Source organism: Etheostoma cragini, chromosome 2 (genome assembly GCF_013103735.1).
Source record: "Etheostoma cragini isolate CJK2018 chromosome 2, CSU_Ecrag_1.0, whole genome shotgun sequence".
NCBI lineage: Eukaryota > Metazoa > Chordata > Actinopteri > Perciformes > Percidae > Etheostoma > Etheostoma cragini.
The window spans coordinates 16500389-16519657 of NC_048408.1; the positions used below are offsets into that span (position 1 = coordinate 16500389).

The 19269-nt window shown below is 41.3% G+C and overlaps 2 protein-coding genes across 6 annotated transcripts; one reads left to right on the forward strand and one right to left on the reverse strand.

The window, feature by feature from the left end:
- The first annotated feature begins 934 nt into the window (after positions 1 to 934).
- ppp2r2ca (protein phosphatase 2, regulatory subunit B, gamma a) lies at positions 935 to 9541 on the forward strand. 2 transcript variants are annotated; one of them, XM_034858804.1, is made up of 10 exons: positions 935 to 1217; positions 1624 to 2000; positions 2558 to 2655; positions 2861 to 3044; positions 3469 to 3581; positions 3944 to 4121; positions 5783 to 5947; positions 6089 to 6258; positions 6525 to 6616; positions 6949 to 9541. In XM_034858804.1, the coding sequence occupies exons 2-10, from the start codon at positions 1937 to 1939 to the stop codon at positions 7244 to 7246; spliced, it is 1362 nt and encodes a 453-aa protein (XP_034714695.1). In that variant the 5' UTR covers positions 935 to 1217; positions 1624 to 1936; the 3' UTR covers positions 7247 to 9541. The 2 variants fall into 2 exon arrangements, with proteins under 2 accessions (XP_034714695.1, XP_034714705.1); XM_034858814.1 differs by having other exon boundaries at positions 1795 to 2000.
- Positions 9542 to 10976: 1435 nt separating this feature from the next.
- wfs1a (Wolfram syndrome 1a (wolframin)) lies at positions 10977 to 19266 on the reverse strand. Of its 4 annotated transcripts, none has more exons than XM_034858113.1 (12): positions 19113 to 19266; positions 17838 to 18437; positions 16989 to 17068; positions 15716 to 15860; positions 15455 to 15628; positions 15116 to 15196; positions 14885 to 15024; positions 14638 to 14769; positions 14231 to 14476; positions 13562 to 13844; positions 13104 to 13263; positions 10977 to 13015 (listed from the first exon to the last, which is right to left on the reverse strand). In XM_034858113.1, exons 2-12 carry the CDS (start codon positions 18430 to 18432, stop codon positions 11833 to 11835), a joined length of 3219 nt encoding a protein of 1072 aa, XP_034714004.1. In that variant the 5' UTR covers positions 18433 to 18437; positions 19113 to 19266; the 3' UTR covers positions 10977 to 11832. The 4 variants fall into 4 exon arrangements, with proteins under 4 accessions (XP_034714004.1, XP_034714014.1, XP_034713994.1 ...); XM_034858092.1 differs by having other exon boundaries at positions 11833 to 13015; positions 13104 to 13267; positions 13566 to 13844; XM_034858123.1 differs by lacking the exon at positions 19113 to 19266 and having other exon boundaries at positions 13104 to 13267; positions 13566 to 13844; positions 15116 to 15193; positions 17838 to 18432.
- Positions 19267 to 19269: the final 3 nt, after the last annotated feature.

Sequence of the window (19269 nt, forward strand, 5' to 3'; positions counted from 1 at the left end):
AAACAATTGGCTTTGCTCCTTTATGAATGAGCTCATAGGTTAGTCCCCATGTTTGCTTAGTGCTAGGCTATGTGAAGAAAGTTCGAGTTTCCCATGAATTACTGCCTGTCTTTAGCCTGCTCATCAAAATGTAGAGACCTTATCATTTCACTTATTTCACTTTGTTTCCCAATTGTACAAATACATTTCAAATCAAATTATTGGACAAAATTGTATTCACACTGTATATACATATATATATATATATATATATATATATATATATATATATATATATATATATATATATACACACACACAATGTGTGTCTTGTTTGTTCATACAGTATATTTATATATATGCCAGTTTTGCATCAAAACTGGCAAACAACATATGACAAGTATTGTATCAGAATGAAGACACACATGCTAGTGTTAATAAGTGAGATGGTGAGATGGTAGCAGTGAGGGGGGAACTTACTACATGCAGGCTTAAAAGAATGGAGTGCTGGAATGTCAGTAGGCAAATGTAAAACTTCTCAAAAAGAGATTATTTTAAAGGTACGTCTTGTAGATAGTCACTTATGACAACATAATAAGCAACATGTAAGAAAGAGGAATGGCAAACAGTGCTGTTAAAAAAGGCTTATCAAACTAAATCTTTTTGTAAATAGAATATCCCATTCGAGAGATAGAAACCCTCTCAGATGGTCTCCAGAGACAACACTGTGGTGTTTGGAGAGAAGCAGAACCATTTGGCAATTATTGGTTTCTTTGCATTTAATTCCTTTTAAAGCATTGGTATATGGTGTAATTCAAGTATTTCCTTTAACCCCTAAATCTTATTCTGAATTTTACCACTCAGTGTCTAACTGCTCCCTCTGCTGGCCTCTTACTCCTTCATCATCTGCAGTGGGTTGAACCACTAGTGACAGCTGTGCTGTGATTGGCTGCTCCAAGAGGAGGCTGCCATGACACAGTGGATGCTGAACGGAATCAATTCCACAGCATCAGCAGGCAGGAGAACTCCATCCTCCTCGTTATCCCTACCTCTTTCTCTTTTTTCTCCTCCTTTGCCTCTCCTCCTCTCACCAGCACCCCTGCTCTCTATTTTCTCTCCCTTCTCTTCTCCCTGGGACAGTCACGCGGGCCTGCTTGGGCAATCTGCAGCAGAGGACGTACACACACACGGCAGCAGGAATAGCAGCAGCAGCAGCAGCAGCAGCAGCAGGCGGACTGGTAGGTGTGCTGAGGCCTGTCTCCCTCCTGCAGCACAGGCAAGACATTGCGTTCTCCTCTGATCTCCGTCAAGGACTATCTGTTTGAGAAGGGTCTGTGTGTGTGTGTGTGTGTGTGTGTGTGTGTGTGTGCTTGTGAGATCGGGGATCTGGAAAGTAGGCAGAGAAGACTACCACACCCTGGGAACATTTACTACCACTGTCAGAGTGAAAATTGCAGTAGATATTTTCACACTCACATCCTCATCATCATGTGCTTGTCTCTGTGTGCACACGGATGAATTTGTATTCTCTCTTTCTCTGCTGGAGCGGTCTAACAAAGGTCACACCATTTGGCATTCTGTGTGCATCTATTGTCAGCCCACTTAATGACAGCCCTCCTCTTTTCTTTCCAACTTCATCACCAGCTTTTTCATCCATTTCTCCCTGCCTCACATCTTCTACCTCACCACTTTCATCTTTTCTGTCCTCCTCTATCTTGTTTTCCTGTTGTTCCTTTTCCTCTATCTCAAATCCCCTCTTCCTCCTCCCTCTCCAATCCCGTCTCCATCTCTTCTTCACGCCTCTTCTCCTTCTAGCTGGTTACCCATGATGCCTTGTTCCAGGCCGCTACGGTAGGCCCTAGCAGCATGGGCGCAACCTGGGTGGGGAGAGAGAGCACGGATTGGACCCTTCCCTTCAGGGCGGGCGCGCTGGCGGGTCACCCTTCTTCAGCTTCCGATGGGCGAGGACGCTGAGAGCCCCAAAATCAACCACACCTTCCTGCGAGACTACGTCACCGAAGGTAAAACAGACCAGACCGTGTGTCATCACTGTCTCTGTGGTGTCAGATAACATGATAGATGATACGATTGAATGGATTCATTTCTGCTTCATGGGTGCATTATCACTGCACTGCTGAATATAGGGAATGGATGTTAATATAAATCAATCTATGGCTCAGTAAACACTCACTGAGAAACACTTCATTGTTTGGCCTGTTTAACATTTTAGATATGATGTGATGCTGTGCTCTCCTATGACAGATACTTGTTTGATTTTGTGGTTGGCAAAATTGACATTCAGTGTTTATTGTGTTGTCCCATTGAGAATGGATCCACATTTGGCCCAATCATCATCGTCAGAGTTATTGTGGTTTTATTGAACTGGTTACTTTGTTTCGATCCAGTATTTTATTCCCACCCTTGTCCATATTTCTCTTAATTCTCTGCCCCTCATTTTTCCTGTGCCAACTTAATCTCCTTTTATTCTATCGCCTCTTTATCTCTCCTTCACCCCTTCTTCTTTTATTCTAACCATTATCCTTCTTAATTATCTTAAATTTCTTTGTCGCCCTCCCAGCTGATGTCATCTCTACGGTGGAGTTTAACCAGACAGGGGACCTGCTGGCCACGGGGGATAAAGGTGGCCGAGTGGTCATCTTTCAGAGAGAGACTGAGGTTGGTTTAACATGTAAAACCAATAATAGAAATAATTGCCCCATTCTATACCCAGAAAATCTACAAACAGCATGTAATAGTTACTACTTAAGCCCTAACTACAGCATTCTGTACGTCACTTTGTCCAAAAGGGATGTTCTCTGTAGTCTATCTTCAAACATATGCTCATTCAAAACTGTATTTTCTTATGTTTTGCCCTCTACAGTCTAAAGGGGAGTCGGAGGAGGTGGGGGAAACAGGGGACTCTGGCGAGTACAATGTCTACAGCACATTCCAGAGCCACGAGCCGGACTTTGACTACCTGAAGAGTCTAGAGATTGAAGAGAAAATTAACAAGATCAGATGGCTGCCACAGCAGAATGCAGCACATTTCCTCCTCTCCACCAATGGTGAGAAACCAGTGACACCAGGAGAGAACCTAGATCTAATTTTCAGTTAGGATAAGCTCAATAAGTGGACCTTATGTTGATATATTAGATATCAACAGGGGTGATTTTGATTGATATTAGAGAGATCATGACTGGCTTCATCTTCTATTATAAGTGAGATAATGTAATACCAAGTCATTGGAATCACATTTGGGCGTACATGAGTGGCACCAACCTGCCATGTAAAAAAAACATCATCTAATCTGTGCTTAAATTATGTTTCTGTCATAAGAATTAATTGCCCTACCTGGATTGCCTTAGAAACTGTCCACATAAGGAGGAAATGATTATCAGTTCTCTTGTCCACTGAGCGTAGCATTTATTGTCAGCGTACTCTCAACTCAATCAACTTCCTTTGATGTGCAAATCATTCTGCCTGTCACAGATAAGACCATTAAACTGTGGAAGGTGAGTGAAAGAGACAAGAGACCAGAGGGATACAATCTGAAAGATGAGGAGGGACGGCTCAAGGACATCTCTACCATTACCTCTCTGCAGGTGTGCAAAAACACACATACACACACACAGACACCTTTATTTTGGTCAGTCAAATACTGCACGTATCAGGTTGAAGTTCCAGTGCCCTCACATGACCCCTGATTCGAATGTCCTCTAATTCTGTCCTACATGTCTTTGTTATTGTCTTTCTTTTTTTTTTGTTTAACAATTTTTATTGATTTTCCATAAACAATGTAGCATTTTCCAGAGCACATAATGGACCAAATATGGACGAACAATATATGGCTGTGTTATGCAGAAATTAACCAACATGAAAAGTACCTTATTGTCTTTCTATTAAGTACCCCCGCTATCTTTATTTTGTACCGATTTCGTCAATAATCTCTATTTCTCTATCTAAGGTGCCGGTGTTGAAACCAACAGATCTGATGGTGGAGGTTCGTCCCAGAAGAGTGTTTTCCAACGGACATACCTACCATGTTAACTCCATCTCAGTCAACAGTGACGGTGAGACCTACCTGTCTGCCGATGACCTCCGCATCAATATGTGGCACCTGGGCATCACAGACCGCAGCTTCAGTATCCTTCCTAACAGTGATTTGTATTGTTTATATCATACATATTGTAAATTTCACTCTGCTGAGAAAGATCTTTCTCGGCTTTCTATAACTCTGTAGCTGGCCTTTGACTTTTCTGTGTAACGTAATCTTTTACTTGAGAAGCTGTATAAGATTTCACAGGGTATGAAATTCCCAGAACTTCCCTGAATGAAAGTACAAAGTATTAGTTTGTGTCATCACAATAATTCTTGCAACAGCAATGAGAAAATTATAATAGGATGATCTTTACTGTGTGTAAAAATCAATTTCTGGAACAGTAATAAAGAACAAACTAAGAAGAGTGGAATAAAAAAACATCACGTCGTAGGCCAGGCAAGGCAGCTTTATTTGTATAGCCACACAGCATCTCAACTGCTTTACACAAAAACAGTTACAAAATAAAAACCGATAAAACACAAGAATAAACAGTTAAAACTTAAAAAATTAAAACTGATCAAACACAAGAATAAAAGTTTCAGGGCAGTAGAAGAAATTAAACATTAAAGAAATGATTAACCGCCTTTAGAGAAAGGCAACATCAAAAAGAAAGGTCTTCAACCTTGATTTAAAAGAACTGAGAGTAGCAGCGGATCTGCAGTTTTCTGAGAGTTTATTCCAGATATGAGGAGAATAGAAACTGAACGCTGCTGCCCCCTGTTTAGTTCTGACTCGGGGGACAGAATGTAGACCTGTCCCAGATGACCTGAGAGGTCTGGGTGGTTTATTGTGTAGTAGAAGATCAGAAATGTATTTTGGCCCTAAACCATGTAGTGATTTGTAAACTAGCAAAAGTACTCTGGAATCAATCCTATGAGGCACAGGAAGCTAGTGCAAAGACTTCAGAACTGGAGTGATGTGATCCAGTCTCTTGGTCTTAGTAATAGTAAGTCAATAATAGTAAGTCAATAATATTTTGGGGTTCAGTAGACATGCATTCAAATAATTTCCCTAACCAATAATGAATGATATTCAAAATTTGATTGGTGCATAAAAAACAAAAAAAACTGACAGTGAATCTATGTATTAAAGATTACTGTAAGAACAAGGGCACACTAAATCTGAGGTATGTAAGAGTGTGGATATGCACCACCTGCAAGTGTGCCAAAATGTATACTCTTTAATGCTCTCTCTCACACACACACCCATACACACACACACACACACAAGGCCATCATACACAATGCCATCTCCTGAAATATACACACAGTTGAAATTTACTTTATATTCTTGCTGATCTGAATTCATCCTTGATCTATATTTAATGTAAACAGGGATTCATGTTTGGATTAGAGTGCCGTGTGTTCAGCGCAGGCTGCAGCATGTCGGACGGTGGTGCAGTTGGTGGTTTCCCATTCAAATGGAAGCTGACCTAGAAAATCATAGAGGCATCTATGGAAGAAGAGTTTAAATAATTCACACAGCGGCACACTACCACACAGCACTACCACAAATAGAACAGAGACAGGAGCAGAGCGAGCATGCATTTTGGGGGCTAGTTGGGGAGCATTTCTAAAGTTGTGATTGCAAAATGAGCTGACAACGTGGAGAACATGTTGGTACTGAAACATGAAAGTCGGTATGGCTCTCTCTGCCCTCGTGCCATCTCTGTGTTGTTTAATTCCTAACAAACCTTTTTCTCAGACATTGTGGACATCAAACCAGCCAACATGGAGGATCTGACAGAGGTGATCACAGCAGCAGAGTTCCACCCTCACCACTGCCACTTGTTTGTGTACAGCAGCAGTAAGGGAACCCTGCGCCTCTGTGACATGAGAGCCTCCGCACTCTGTGACAGACACACCAAACGTGAGCATGTTGTGGACATTGGAGAGCTTTTTCACATTGATGAAACATTCCAACATAGAATTGAGCACATTGATCTCACACACGAAAAAAAAAAATCTGTCATTAAATTCATGAATAATCAATCACTCTGTCGTTGGTCAGTGTTTGAGGAACCTGAAGATCCAGGGAGCCGGTCCTTTTTCTCAGAGATCATTTCCTCTGTGTCGGATGTGAAGTTCAGCCACAGTGGACGTTACCTGCTGACCAGGGACTACCTCACCGCCAAGGTGTGGGACCTAAACATGGACAAGGGCCCTGTGGAGACGTACCAGGTGACGTAGCGCATCTGTTCCTTGATCTGTGTCTCTTCCATGTGTCAGTTACAATCTGTATTACCTTAAATGCATGCCCACCAATCCACTTAATGTAATCCTCGAAGCCTGGCTTTGTTGTGTGGTTGATGAAAATGGCATCTAGCCAGAACTTGAACACAAGCAGTGGGTTGTAGAAGTTGTTCTTTGCACGTGGTCGATTTGCTGGACCATCCTGTTTAATTCTGATGGCAGAAACTAAGGTTGACTGTGTGCTTGATCCCCAGGTCCATGAATACCTGAGGAGCAAGCTGTGTTCCCTCTATGAAAACGACTGCATCTTTGACAAGTTTGAGTGTGTTTGGAACAGCTCAGACAGGTAAGTGGCAGAGATAAAAAGGAGAAAAAGGAAGACAAAGTACAGTATATTTAAGTCCATTTAAAAGTGTAGGAAGGGGAGTGTGTCAGTGTGTTTCTGCATGCAGTGATCCTCTAAATGCTCAGCCTCTTCCATTATCTGACATTTAAATCAATCCCAGAGACAAGCTTAGTAGAAGTCCGATCTATCACTGGGCCTTCAACTTTGTTTTCTTCCTTCCCGCTTCCTCCCACCCTCCGTGAACCGTGCTTTTCTTTTCTTTACCCTCTGCACTGCATTATCTTGCGCTTCTCAATATGACATCTCATTATGTCAATCTTTCCTCTCCTCAGCGTGATCATGACAGGCGCATACAACAGCTTCTTCCGGATGTTTGACAGGGAGACGGGGCGAGGCGTAACCCTAGAGGCTTGGCGCGAAAGCAGCAAGCCTCGGGCTGTGCTGCGAACCCGGCGTGTGTATAACGGCGGAAAGCGTCGCCGTGGAGATGTGGGTGTTGATAGCCTGGACTTTACCAAGAAAATCCTGCACATGGCTTGGCACCCGTCTGAGAATATCATTGCCATAGCAGCCACCAACAACCTGTACATCTTCCAGGATCGTGTCAACCCTGAGGCGCAGGTACAGTGACAGAGATGGCAATATGGACAGTGGCAGACGCAACGAAAAACAGCGACCCAAATGTATTTGGATGTCTTAGAGACATCTAATGAGAAGATTAGGTGAAAACCAAGCACTATCACAACGTACTGATAAGCAACATCTCTTTGTGTTGATAAAAGATGAGATTAATGAAAAAATCACAAGACTGTCCATTTGTTTGATCCCATAGGAAGGTGTATAATCATTTTTTCCAAAAAAAGGCAAACTGACATCTCCAGTACCCATCAGGACATGTTTTTGTCCTGCTACTCCCACTTTTTGAAGATATATCTTTGGCTCCAATGTAGGGGCAGTAAAAGAGGTGCGGGGACACCTCTCTATCTGCAATGACTCAGTGCTGTTGACCACACAATGTTGTACTCCTCGTGCTCTGGTAGCCTACCTTTTGACACAATATGGAAGATTGGCGATGTGTAGCAAGAGACAGTAAATGATGCTACAAAACCATCTTGAGATGACGGATGAAGCATATTTTTCACTACTGTGGAACATTAAGAGTGGTGTTATCTTATTGTACAGCTTTTCACAACAACATTCTCATTTTTTCTTCATGGGTTGACAGCAGCTGCTGAACCTCTCCTTCAGAGCAGTGCTCTTGGAGAGTTCACTCGTAAATGCTCCATCATCTTTGTTCTATTCACTTTGCAATAATAGCACTAACAAAAACACAGTGCTGCAGTATTCCTACTTTAAAACATGAGCTATTCTTCTACAGGTATACACTCTTTTTACTGTTAGCTGTAAATATTCGGTGTTCTTTTTTTTCTAAGGCGATTCCAATTTTGGTTCTAGAAAAGATGCGTTTTTTTGTCCAGTACACTGCAGATGAACTTGGCATCTTATGGATAGAAAGATTGTGGAATCACTCTATTTCAGTTAAAGACTCGATGTAGGGGCTTTTTCTTGCAGCAGCACATACATAGATATTGCTGGTTGTGAAGAGGGAATGGGTAAAATGTGCACAAATCAACACTCAAAGTTTTTACGTGGCTATTAGGCCTGGATTGGGTTTTGATGATGTTATTTTCTTGACTAAAGTCTTCGTGGTAATATACTGAAAATGAGAGCTACAGTGGGTTAATGTTGAGCTTTCTACATATGCTCAAATTGAGGCTAATTGGTGATTAAATCTAATTTAAACAAGTTTAATTCATGTTAAGTGTTATGCTAACTGACTTAAAATGAGCAGCATTCACTTTATAATGTATAAGCACATTTTAAAGAAGTGTCTTACAATCAAGAAAAGATGGAATCTACGCACATTGTTTACAAATTAGTCCCCCAGTTTAAGTATAAACAATGTGTTGATGAGTGAGTTTGTGTCCAGTGTATTTGAAAGTCAAAGGTTATCATCAGTCCAATAGCTCATTATGTACATTGCTGAAATGTCTTTAACATTCAACCAATAATGTCATGTGAATTTATTATATCACAGGTTTATAATGTCATTATACCGTATACCTCACAGTGCCACATGCTACTCTGCAGTGAAAAGCCTAGGATATACAGCAGTAAGGTGATGTATGTGTTGGACTGAATTCTGTAACTTGGTCAAGATTTGATTGTTTACAGTGAAGTGCTTTGATTTCAAGTGACCTTGGCCCTGATGGGATCATTGTAAGTGGTCTGGATGTGTACTGTACCAGGTGGAGTAACAGAATCAGGGCAGAGGTGGAGGTTGCACTTTTTCAAAAGCGGTACGAGTACTCCGTCTGATGGTTCAACAACAATTTCACTGTGTAGACCTTCAACAACAAGTACAATTAGACGGTTGTTAATATACAGTATATGTTCCACTTGTATAGATATTTATGTTACAGCCTGTGGACTAGCTACTATGTCTTGGTCTTCAGTGTCCGCCGTTGTTGTTGAATGCAGACACAATCGTGCGCTGATTGGTTTAACGAACAAATTCCACAATGACAACCCACAACAAAATGGTTTACATCCTGGCAAGCCAGCTGAAGCATTATATAAATTACAGGGCTCATTTCTCCAATGGTGAGCTGCAACTTAGGGCAGGTCAGTTGTTATCACATCAACACCACCACCATGTGCAGACACTGAGAGGATTTGTGTTCAGGAGCACAGCAGCAGCATGTTGCCATTACTCAATGCTACTAGCGTGTATATCTATCATACTTTAAAAAAAAAGAAGCATAAATCTAACTATACAAAAAACACAACTTAAATGAGGTGAATGAAAGGAATGTGCATTAATAAAATAAGATAACATCTGACAAATATATGTGTTGGATCATTTTATGTTTGTGTGTCTATATTAAATTTCTCATCACTGAACTTTCAGACTATGCATCTAAATAAAAACATCAAAAAGGGGGTTTTGTTTGAAAGAAAAGCACTTTAATAGTTGAATAGACTGGGATTGCACGCTCCTATCCATCACTAAATAAAGAAGGCACTCAGATTCACAGTAAACAGGTTCAACATCAATGAAAGTCATTCACAGGTAAATTCTGTAGAGATTAGTTTAATATGTTCACATGACTTTTTATGCACGGCAAGTATCACATGCTGCTTATCTAAGTTCTTCTAATGCAGTTAACAAAACTTCACTGCCCTGTAAAAACCATCTCATTGAAAAACAACCTCCTTTTTAGCTTTGCAACAGCATTTATCATTTTTCAAATAATCGAATTTCAATAATTCCTTTTGAAATAATGTATTTTGCTTAAGAAGTAAGACACTCTTCTCAACCCATAAATAAAAACTTAAAACATCAGTTTAACCTTACAGTAACAATAAGCAAAGTTAAAAACTGTCATTTATTGTGTTGTAATAGCACACTGTGAGGCAAAACAAATCATATAAATATCCAAATCCACACTACTGGCAATCTATTTCTATGGAATGAACACTTTTCAATCTTTTGTTGGTATGTCTAGAGTTAGGCATACCAGAGGAAGACTCAATGTAGACGACTGTGAAGACTGTTGATGTTTATAAAAAAAGAAATCATATTAAAAAGTCATCCCTGCCGGAATTTAGTTGCTGCATCATTGGCCATGTCATCTTTGCTGGGGCATTCTGGTGTCCGAGTGTAGTACGAACCATGAAACCGAGACTACAGCTGCATACTTTGACAAGTTTGTGGGCTTGCCATGGACAGGCTCAACGCAAAAATAACGGATTAATGTCCTAAATTGGCTTTTCAAATTGCATCTTATGTGCACTGCAGCTCAAGGCACAGGAACATGTTCATGTTCTGATCATTAAATATATATTCTATATTAAATCTATAAATAAGATTAAGACCAGAATGCTTTAAGATCAGAAAGAAAGATCATTCTTGGCTAATAGAGCCCTACATATATATTGCCACAAAACCTCCAAATAAATAGGTAGGGGCAGTCTCTAGCTCACCCAGTAAGAGTGTTTGCCCCACATTGGCTGAGTCCTGCAGTGGCCCGGGTTCTCTCCCCCTTTCATTTCAATAAAGGGAAGAGCCCCCAAAATAATCTTTAAAAAAATAAGTAAACCTACATTTTATAATACACTACACACAAACAGGTACACACATACTGTACATGCAAATGTATTCCCCTTACTAGTAACACATTCCTTAGTACAAAAGCAGCAGTAACATTTCTCTTACCAATTCTCTTTCTTTTAAGAGAAATTTCTGGAAACTGGAACATGAACCTTCTAAAAGCACAGTCCTATTACAGAAGCTCTGAGAGGCAAGTGAGAATGTCTGTCACAACAGGTGAAAAAAAGTATGTTTAAATAGTTATTATGGCCAAAAAAAGCTGAAGTGCACCACTACACCCTGTTTTAGCACCAATATAAATACATTTCTAGGCAAAAGAAAGACATGTTAGTAATGTAACATACCTGGCTTACAAACATTATATAAACCCTTTGTTTAGAGTTAATGGAGAAATTAAAACTTACCTTGAAGAAAACATGAATGAATTAGTCCTATTTAGAACACGGGGTAGTGGTGGACTACAGACTCTAGTGGCCAAAATGAGTATTACAACAACAACAAAAACAAACACTGGCAAAACATGTTTCCCCACCTGTTTCAGAGATGAAAAATAATTGTCCTGGCAAAACCTTTTTTCACCTGTTTTTAAGTCATAAACACAGGAAAGAAAAAGATTTATCAGACGAAATGGATCACCATAATTTTTTGTCTTATATTTTCAGAGCTTCAGTACCTTGGACAAAATTAGGTGACTATCTTTTTGTCTCTTGGTTTAGCGGGATTAGAAAACTCAAAGTGATTAGTAGAGTAAATTGGTATCCAACCATTGTTGAACTGCTTTAAAAGTACATTTTAAAAATCTTTGTAAAGTCATGCACTGACAAGAAGTACTTCAAATATGAAATAAGTTCGATGCAATCACCTTGTTCAAAATTTCACTACATAAACATTAGCTGTAGATCTATGTTAAATCAAATTGTAAACAACATCATAAGTTACATTAGTAACTTGATCACATCACAAGATAAAGACAGCATAGCTTCCTGATGAGATTAGTGTGAGTCCTTATTGCTTGAGCATCACTGTCTTGTTGCCTTTCTTCTCAGGTGGTAATTTTTGCGGACAGGAAGGGGGAAAAGAAAAATTCAAATGCAAATTTCAGGGCTCTCATTGTAGTGCGTCTCCAGTCTCTCTCTATCTTCACCTGCCTGCCTCCAGTCAGCTGTGACGAAACACAGTTCAGACAGTGGATCGCCTTTAACTCAAAGGCTGGAGCCCTGGCTCCTAGGCGGCCCTCCAGCTTGGTGCTAAACTCTACCACATCACCAGGATTGAGGTTAAGCAGAACTTGGCGGAACTCATGGCTGGCAATTAGGACTATATCCCAGGCTGGGTCCTCAACACCTTCATTACGTAACATCCCTACTGTCACCTCAAAGAAGTGACTGTCAAAGCGCTTGATATGGCAGGTGTTTTTGGCCAGAGCCTTGATCTGACACAACTCTTCCTCTTCTTGCATTTGGAGAAGCATGGGCAGTGAAAGTGTAGCTGATGCAGAACCGGACAAATCGGCAGCTGTTAGGTTTGCGACTGTAGAATTCTTTGGCTCACATTTGGGATACGTCTCTCCATACAGGCAACGTAGCCAGTCTCCCATGAACACCGGCAACATGTTAATGACCGACTGTGCCCCGTTTTCTGTCGCGGCCACACGGACATGCTTGAAACGCCCAGCCCAGGTGATTCTGTGTCCATGCAGGTGGCTGCAGAAGAGCTGTGTCTGCGCCATGCCTTTCGTTTCCCAGGCAGGGGGCCCACACACCTGGCTGTACTGTTTCCAAGTCAGGGTGGAGTTGTACACTTTCTGCCCCTCTGAATGGTACACATAGATAGAGAAGAATAGGATCACCATGGAGATGCAGAGTAAGATGAGTTTGACTGGGCCGCGGTGGGTCAGTGAGCGGAAGACATCCAGAATAGACATGCTGAACCGCGTCCACAGCCGCAGGGTGACGGGGATCGCACAAACTACCAGGGTCACAATAACCTTTGTCAGTTCCAGCTCGAGGAACCACTTAAAGAGCTGGATCAAGAGCATGGTGGCAAGGCCAAAAGCCAGGACAGGCAGGGCAAACAGGAAGAGAAAGTAAGCCACACAGGTGCGCATTAGACCCACAGCAGAGGAATTCTGCAGGAGCACCACAGAGAACTCCCACCACATGAAGCACACAAGGTATGGAACCAGAAAGCAGTAAGTCCCTCTGAAACCACGCACCCTGGCCATGCTGAAGGTGAAAGAAAAAAGAGGAAATCAAATTTTATATTTAACTGGTGTTCAACAACACATCCAAAATATCAAATGCTCATGCTCACCTGAAGAACAGATAGAACAGATACACATAAAGCAGACAGGGCAGACTGAGTTTCAGCACCACTGACTCCCCCAGTGGCAGTGTGGCAAAGGTGTGCCCCAGGAAACGAATCACTGTCATGTTCTGTGGCAGGAACTGGGTCAGGCAACACAGAGATGATGCAACCTGGATTTACAAAAAAAGACATACACATGTTTTTTTGTTAAACTTTAAACCATCTGTTTTAATTGTAATTTTTTGTTTTTTTAAAGATTAAAAAGCATTAAAAGGATCACATTTCTTTATGTTTTAGCTCATCCTATACAGATCATTCCTGTCAAACATTTCTACAAACCAGCTTTGTGCTGTGTAAGATATGATAGTAATAATGTCATACTCTGTGAGTTGTAGTTGTAGGCTACAACATGCAGAACTGTGATTCATTTAATCACATTTGTTATGCCAGTGTTGTGTGCCCGCTGACCTCTATGACCATTGCTCGGCGTGCATATGTTGCAGCGATGGGGCTGAGGCTCTTGTAGCTGACAGCAGTAAAGAAGATGGCCACAGTGGAGAGCTCAGAACAGGGGATCCAGTGCTTGTCAGCTACAGGAAAGGAGAAAATGACAAAGAAAACAGACAGGATAAAATAGAGATATGGTTCTAGGTTGTTCCAGCCAAAGTTGGTCTCTGCCTGCTCCACATCCAAGTCAGGTTCTATATGCATCAGCAGAGAGGTCAGTGCTCTGAAGTTCTCCCAAGTCTGTGAAAAAAAAGAAAACAAAGCAGTTAGTTAAAAGAAAGAGAGATATAAAATGTTTTGTACATCCATAAATTATTACCACTATCACTGCCAGTTGTGAGACATCAGTGTTATTACTGTAAAGTCACAAGATGAGCTTTCTCTGGCCTCTCCGCTGTATTTCATGTTATTCACACAGGTCAGATGTCAAATAAAGTGATTTATGACAGGAAAATGACAGCATTACGTGACTAGATGAGTTTCCCACTGGCATAGTTTGTGAAAAGAGGTTATGACACGTGGAAAACATCCGACATGTTCATCCACATCAGTAAAGTGAAAAACAACAATGAATGCAAATACATCACAGAAGAGAGAAACGGGGCTATATTGACAACTACAATCACCTTGCTGCTCTGAAGAACCCGCAGTGTGCAGATGATCATGGAGATGAAGGAGAGGTAGAAGACAAGCAACGGGATGATGAAAGCAAACAAATCAACTGTCATTTTGCTGATGATGAAGAAGAAAATAAGAGCGTTGACGTGTTGCGTGGGGATGACTGTGCTCAGCCACTGAACACCGGCCCGTGACGCCCAGTCCACCAGGTGCTCTTTCATCTCAACAATACCTTGCAGCGGGTACTGCAGGATCTGAAGTCAAGAGAGACAGATATAAAGAGAGACCTGAGAAATTTACATCATGACAAAACCAGGAAAGAGAATAGAATAATCAACAAAAGACATTTCACAGATATTTAATAAAGAACAACTCAAGGAAAAAAAGAATGAAATTTATTGCAAGATACCGTTACCATTAAGCGTGATTTCATGTCCATGGCTTTTTTTATGGCACCATTCTGTTTAGTGTTCAGCATCATCCCCCTTCGGCCAAAGCTCCAAGAACTTTTACGTGCCTTCTTGTATCCTGATGGGACCAGCTCAGCCTTTTGTTAAAACACAATTGGGTCCACATACAAAAATACCCACATGGAAAATGACGTCTGTGTCCTTATGATGACAACTGATTTTGGATTTATTTTTCCTGATTAGGTCTTTTACCTCCCCACTTCTGTTGTCATCCGTAGAGCTTTTAGTCTTGACTGTGACCTGGCTGCCAGTATGGGGCGCAGAGGGGACAATACCTTGTGCATACCTTTTGGTCATCTCAACAAAGTCATCCAGGTCCACTAACTGTGTGGCTGAGAGGACACAAAGAAAGCAGTTATAGAAGAAGACCCATTAGATTCTCTTTTTTATCTCTGACAGAGAGAGCTCTGTCTGCATACTTACACTCGTTGCTGACCATGCTCTCCAATACTTTCTGGGTCTGGCCTGAGGTTGGGCCAGGAATCCTGCTCGCAGTGCTCCCTGCTGGTGAGGAATAACAACAACACAAGTGTTGCTACAAACAGGGTGGCCTGCATGTTATGTGATATTCTTCACCATGACAGCTGCAAATATTGAAATGACAAGAGGGAATATACGATATATTTAACATCAATGGCAGCTTTAGTTATAACACTATGCCCGCATTCTGGGCCGTCTGTAGTACATAAGGCTGGATTGTTGTTGATATGGTTTTGATGGAGTCTTTGTCCACATGGCTGTGATTGTGTGTGTGCATTCTACCTGGCATTGCATTGACCTGGCTGACATTTTCCAGCATCTCAGCCACAGCCACCTTCTTCTTCCTCTCCGGGTTGAGTTTCCAGTACATCATCATGGCTGCTTTACGAACTGCCAGCTCAAATTTACTCTCTGTTGACAACTTGCGCATGTCGGCCTCATTCTCTGGGGTGATTCCTAGCAGATGGCGACAGACATAGAAAAGTTACAGAACTACAAACACAAATACACAAATACAGTGCATTGTATTCCCGGAACATTAACCTTTTTTCTTCATCCAACAGTGTTGCAGTGCTCTCGCTGCACCTTTTCTACCCTGTTTAGCTGCTTTAATCAGCCAGTTAACAGCCAGACGATTATTTAGCTCTGTGTCCTTCTCTTCAGCAAGAATCAAGTAGTGCTGACCCAGCTGAAACACAGAAGAGAGGAGATTTATTCAGCAAGTGTGGGCTTGGTCTAAATAAGTAAAATCAGACAATGTCCCTCATAAGTGTGGATAATCCTCAAAGCACACTGGTTTTATAGGGACTATTTATTTGGTAAAAAAAGAAGCAATCAAAACAGTTCACGGTGAAGTTATGAAACCACATGAATTACAGATGAGTACAAAACCTATAATTCCCTCTCCCTGTGGTCATCAGTGTGAGGGGTAGCCATTTTTTTATGGGGGTATTGCAGGCCCCAGAGGCATATCAATGACTGTGTTCTAATCTTAACTCTTTTTTTTTTTTTACTTTCTTCTCTCCTAATTATCATTACATGTGTCTGTTTGCAGGGGGGTGAGGTGTGTCTTCATTTGAAATAGCATGAAAATATTCCTGTCTCTGCTGTCTATGTAAGATACTACAATCTCATAAACTTGATTTATTAGCATGTATTTGTATCAACGGTGTTGTCAAACTACACTTACACACCAACAGTAAACACTGATTCCCTGTGTATGCATATATATAGAGTTAGGGTAAATGACACATTTTTGCAGAGTCCGATCCATTCTAATCCAACCTCTATCCTGATGTGGTCACATGTTTTGGCATTTCACTTACACACACACAAACACACACACACACACACACACACACACGCACACAAGTGGTTGTTTAGGTGCTTGGTTTTTGCAAATACATAACATTTGGAATGGGAAAGGTAAGGCTCCACAATAAGCCACTCAGGAAATTACCCTTTTGGGTTGGTGGGTCTTAAATGTAAAGTCTTGGCTCATATTCCACCTCTAGCCCCTCTTTTCTCTTCTGCCAGCAGCACTTTTAACATTTGTACTTCTTGGTAGAGTTTGACAAGTACAAAAGAGTGGGAATATTTCATTAAGATTTGTACAAATTCAGTGCAGTGCTGCAATACACTGCAATAGTGTTTGTAATGATGTGTATGTGTGACAGCATTTTGGTGTATCATATTGAAAGCCCGGGATCATATTCCAAGTGGCCAAAAATAGAAACATGCTCACAGCCAGACTGAGTCAACCAGCAGGACTGAAACAATGCCAAGGGCCAGTCTGTGTGCATGTACTTTAACTCACCCTGGTCTGGGCTCTGGCATCACCCGCTTTGGCCTTTTCCTCTATTTGCTCCAAGGACAAATCTTCCTCTGGTTCTTCATCTGGAGGAGATAAGAAGAGATCTCGATCAATGAAAAAAATAATTTTGAAATGTTGGATTAAAAAATACCCTCACATCCAAACGTGTATAGTGGTATGACTGTATTAAATGAACAGTGTGACTGGTTTTTACACTGTGTTTACAGCCTGCACTGAACAAATCCCAACCAACATATATCTTGTAATATGAGAATAACAAGAAGTCAGAGGTGAAGTAGATGTGAGAGTCTGTGCATCTGTCTGTATATGAATATAGTCTGTGACAAGACCCCAGAGCTCCATCAACACCGTGCCCAGATACTATGTCACACCATTACTTGTCAATTGCATTGAGTTCCCTAACTGTTACTGTCTCTCCAGTGTCCTTTAAGCAAAGGAGTTCTTCTGCAATAGTCAGAAGCATATTCAAATTTTTCAGATTCAAATCTGTTCAAATCCGTTCAATATTCAGATTCAAATTTTGAATGTTGCATTAAATTGAACCAATGGAAAATAATAATTTTATTTCACTTTACTGTGTGTATTGTATTACTTTAATTTCTGTTTTTGTATAAAATATTTGCTTTACAAAACGATAAAAACAAGAAACCAAGAGAGATGGTTATTCAAGGGCAGATTTACCCGGCTACACATGGAAATACATTTATAAACATAGCACAAGGCTTATCACCACAACACAGCAATGTGTCTGGACTCTGAGGCTTCTGCACTCAAGGCTTTTTAAACTCACAATATAATTTAATCCCAAACTCAGAACAAAGGCATTCTTACCATTGTCTTCATCTTTGGGATCCTCCTCAGCTTTCCTAAGTCTTTCCTGCATGATCACCCGCTTGGCCATGGAGGCAAAGGTGCGTTTCATGGGAACGCTGGAAGAAGTTGTAGGAGCCACAGTAGAAGAAGAGATGGAAGGAGTAGTAGGGGAATCCGTTGGAGTGTTACAGGCCAAGCAAGCTGATGTAATGGAGGCCGATTTGAGCTTGGGCAATGAACACATTTGGGGGATTTGTGGGGTAGAGCACTTAGGAGACGTAGCAAGGGGTGTTTTGTTTGGAGGAGGAGAAGAGGGTTCAGTGGATGTGGGTTTACTGGGCGCAGCAGGACTTAAGGACTTTGACCCCTCGACAGAAGGAGGGGGATCCGTCAATTTAGAGATCGTGTGAGCGGATGTTTGAGAAGAATTAGATGATATTGTTGGTTCTGTAGTAGTCTCTGTTGAGGTTGGAGATTTGGCGGCGGGAGAGACAACAGCAGAGATTAGTGAAGGAGGATTCTGTTTGGTGGATGGAAGAGAGAGTCCATACATGGCTGGGCATGACCCCTGAGTGTTCACAGCTTCTGGAGATGATGGGAACTCCTTCTCCATATTGACTGGAATAAAAAGTATAAATGTGTAAATATTTCATCATGTACTAATGACATCCATGCACTGTAACAAAATAACCAAGGCAAGTTCTAAAAGTGAGTCATGAGAAGTCATTGCTGGGGGTAGACACTGTAAACTCACAGACAGAGAATTGGAGGATCGCATCCTCTGGTTTGCTGCTAAAATACTACATTACCTTTAACTGACGCTTTTCTCCAAAGCAACTTAGAATTGCCATGTATGTCAGTGGTCACACGACTCAGGAGCAACTAGGGGATAAGTGTCTTGCGCAGGGACACATTGATCGGTATATTGCAGAGGGAATCAAACCCGGGTCTTCCACCCCACAGACACGTGTCACACCCACCCATCATCACAAACATATGACACCTTCCCTTTGAAGAGGTTTGACATCAGGGAAACCCTGTTTTAATCAGTGTGAGTCAATGTTGTGAAAGACGAAACAAAGTGGCAAATTAAAGCAGAAACATTCTGTTAACATGATATTTAAATGTTGAAAGGAAAATATAGCGAGTTTCATTGGGTTTTCACATGCATCACACGCGGACGATGAATGTGCAAGTAGCTATACGGGAACTGGGAACTTCATGTCAAGTAAATTCTCAACTCTAAACCTGCGCCAATACAGCAATGGCTAAAACAAAAGAAAAAAAACTTACTTGAAAACTAAATGAGCAGATTTCTTCAGGATAAAAAGTAAATTGTCCTCCTCAATTCAAAAGTTGTGCCTGTAGTCCACGCTGAGCTGTACGCATTCCACACTGCTCCGCGAAACCAGGGACACTGACCGTGGCCAAAACTCTCCTGTCTCTGGTC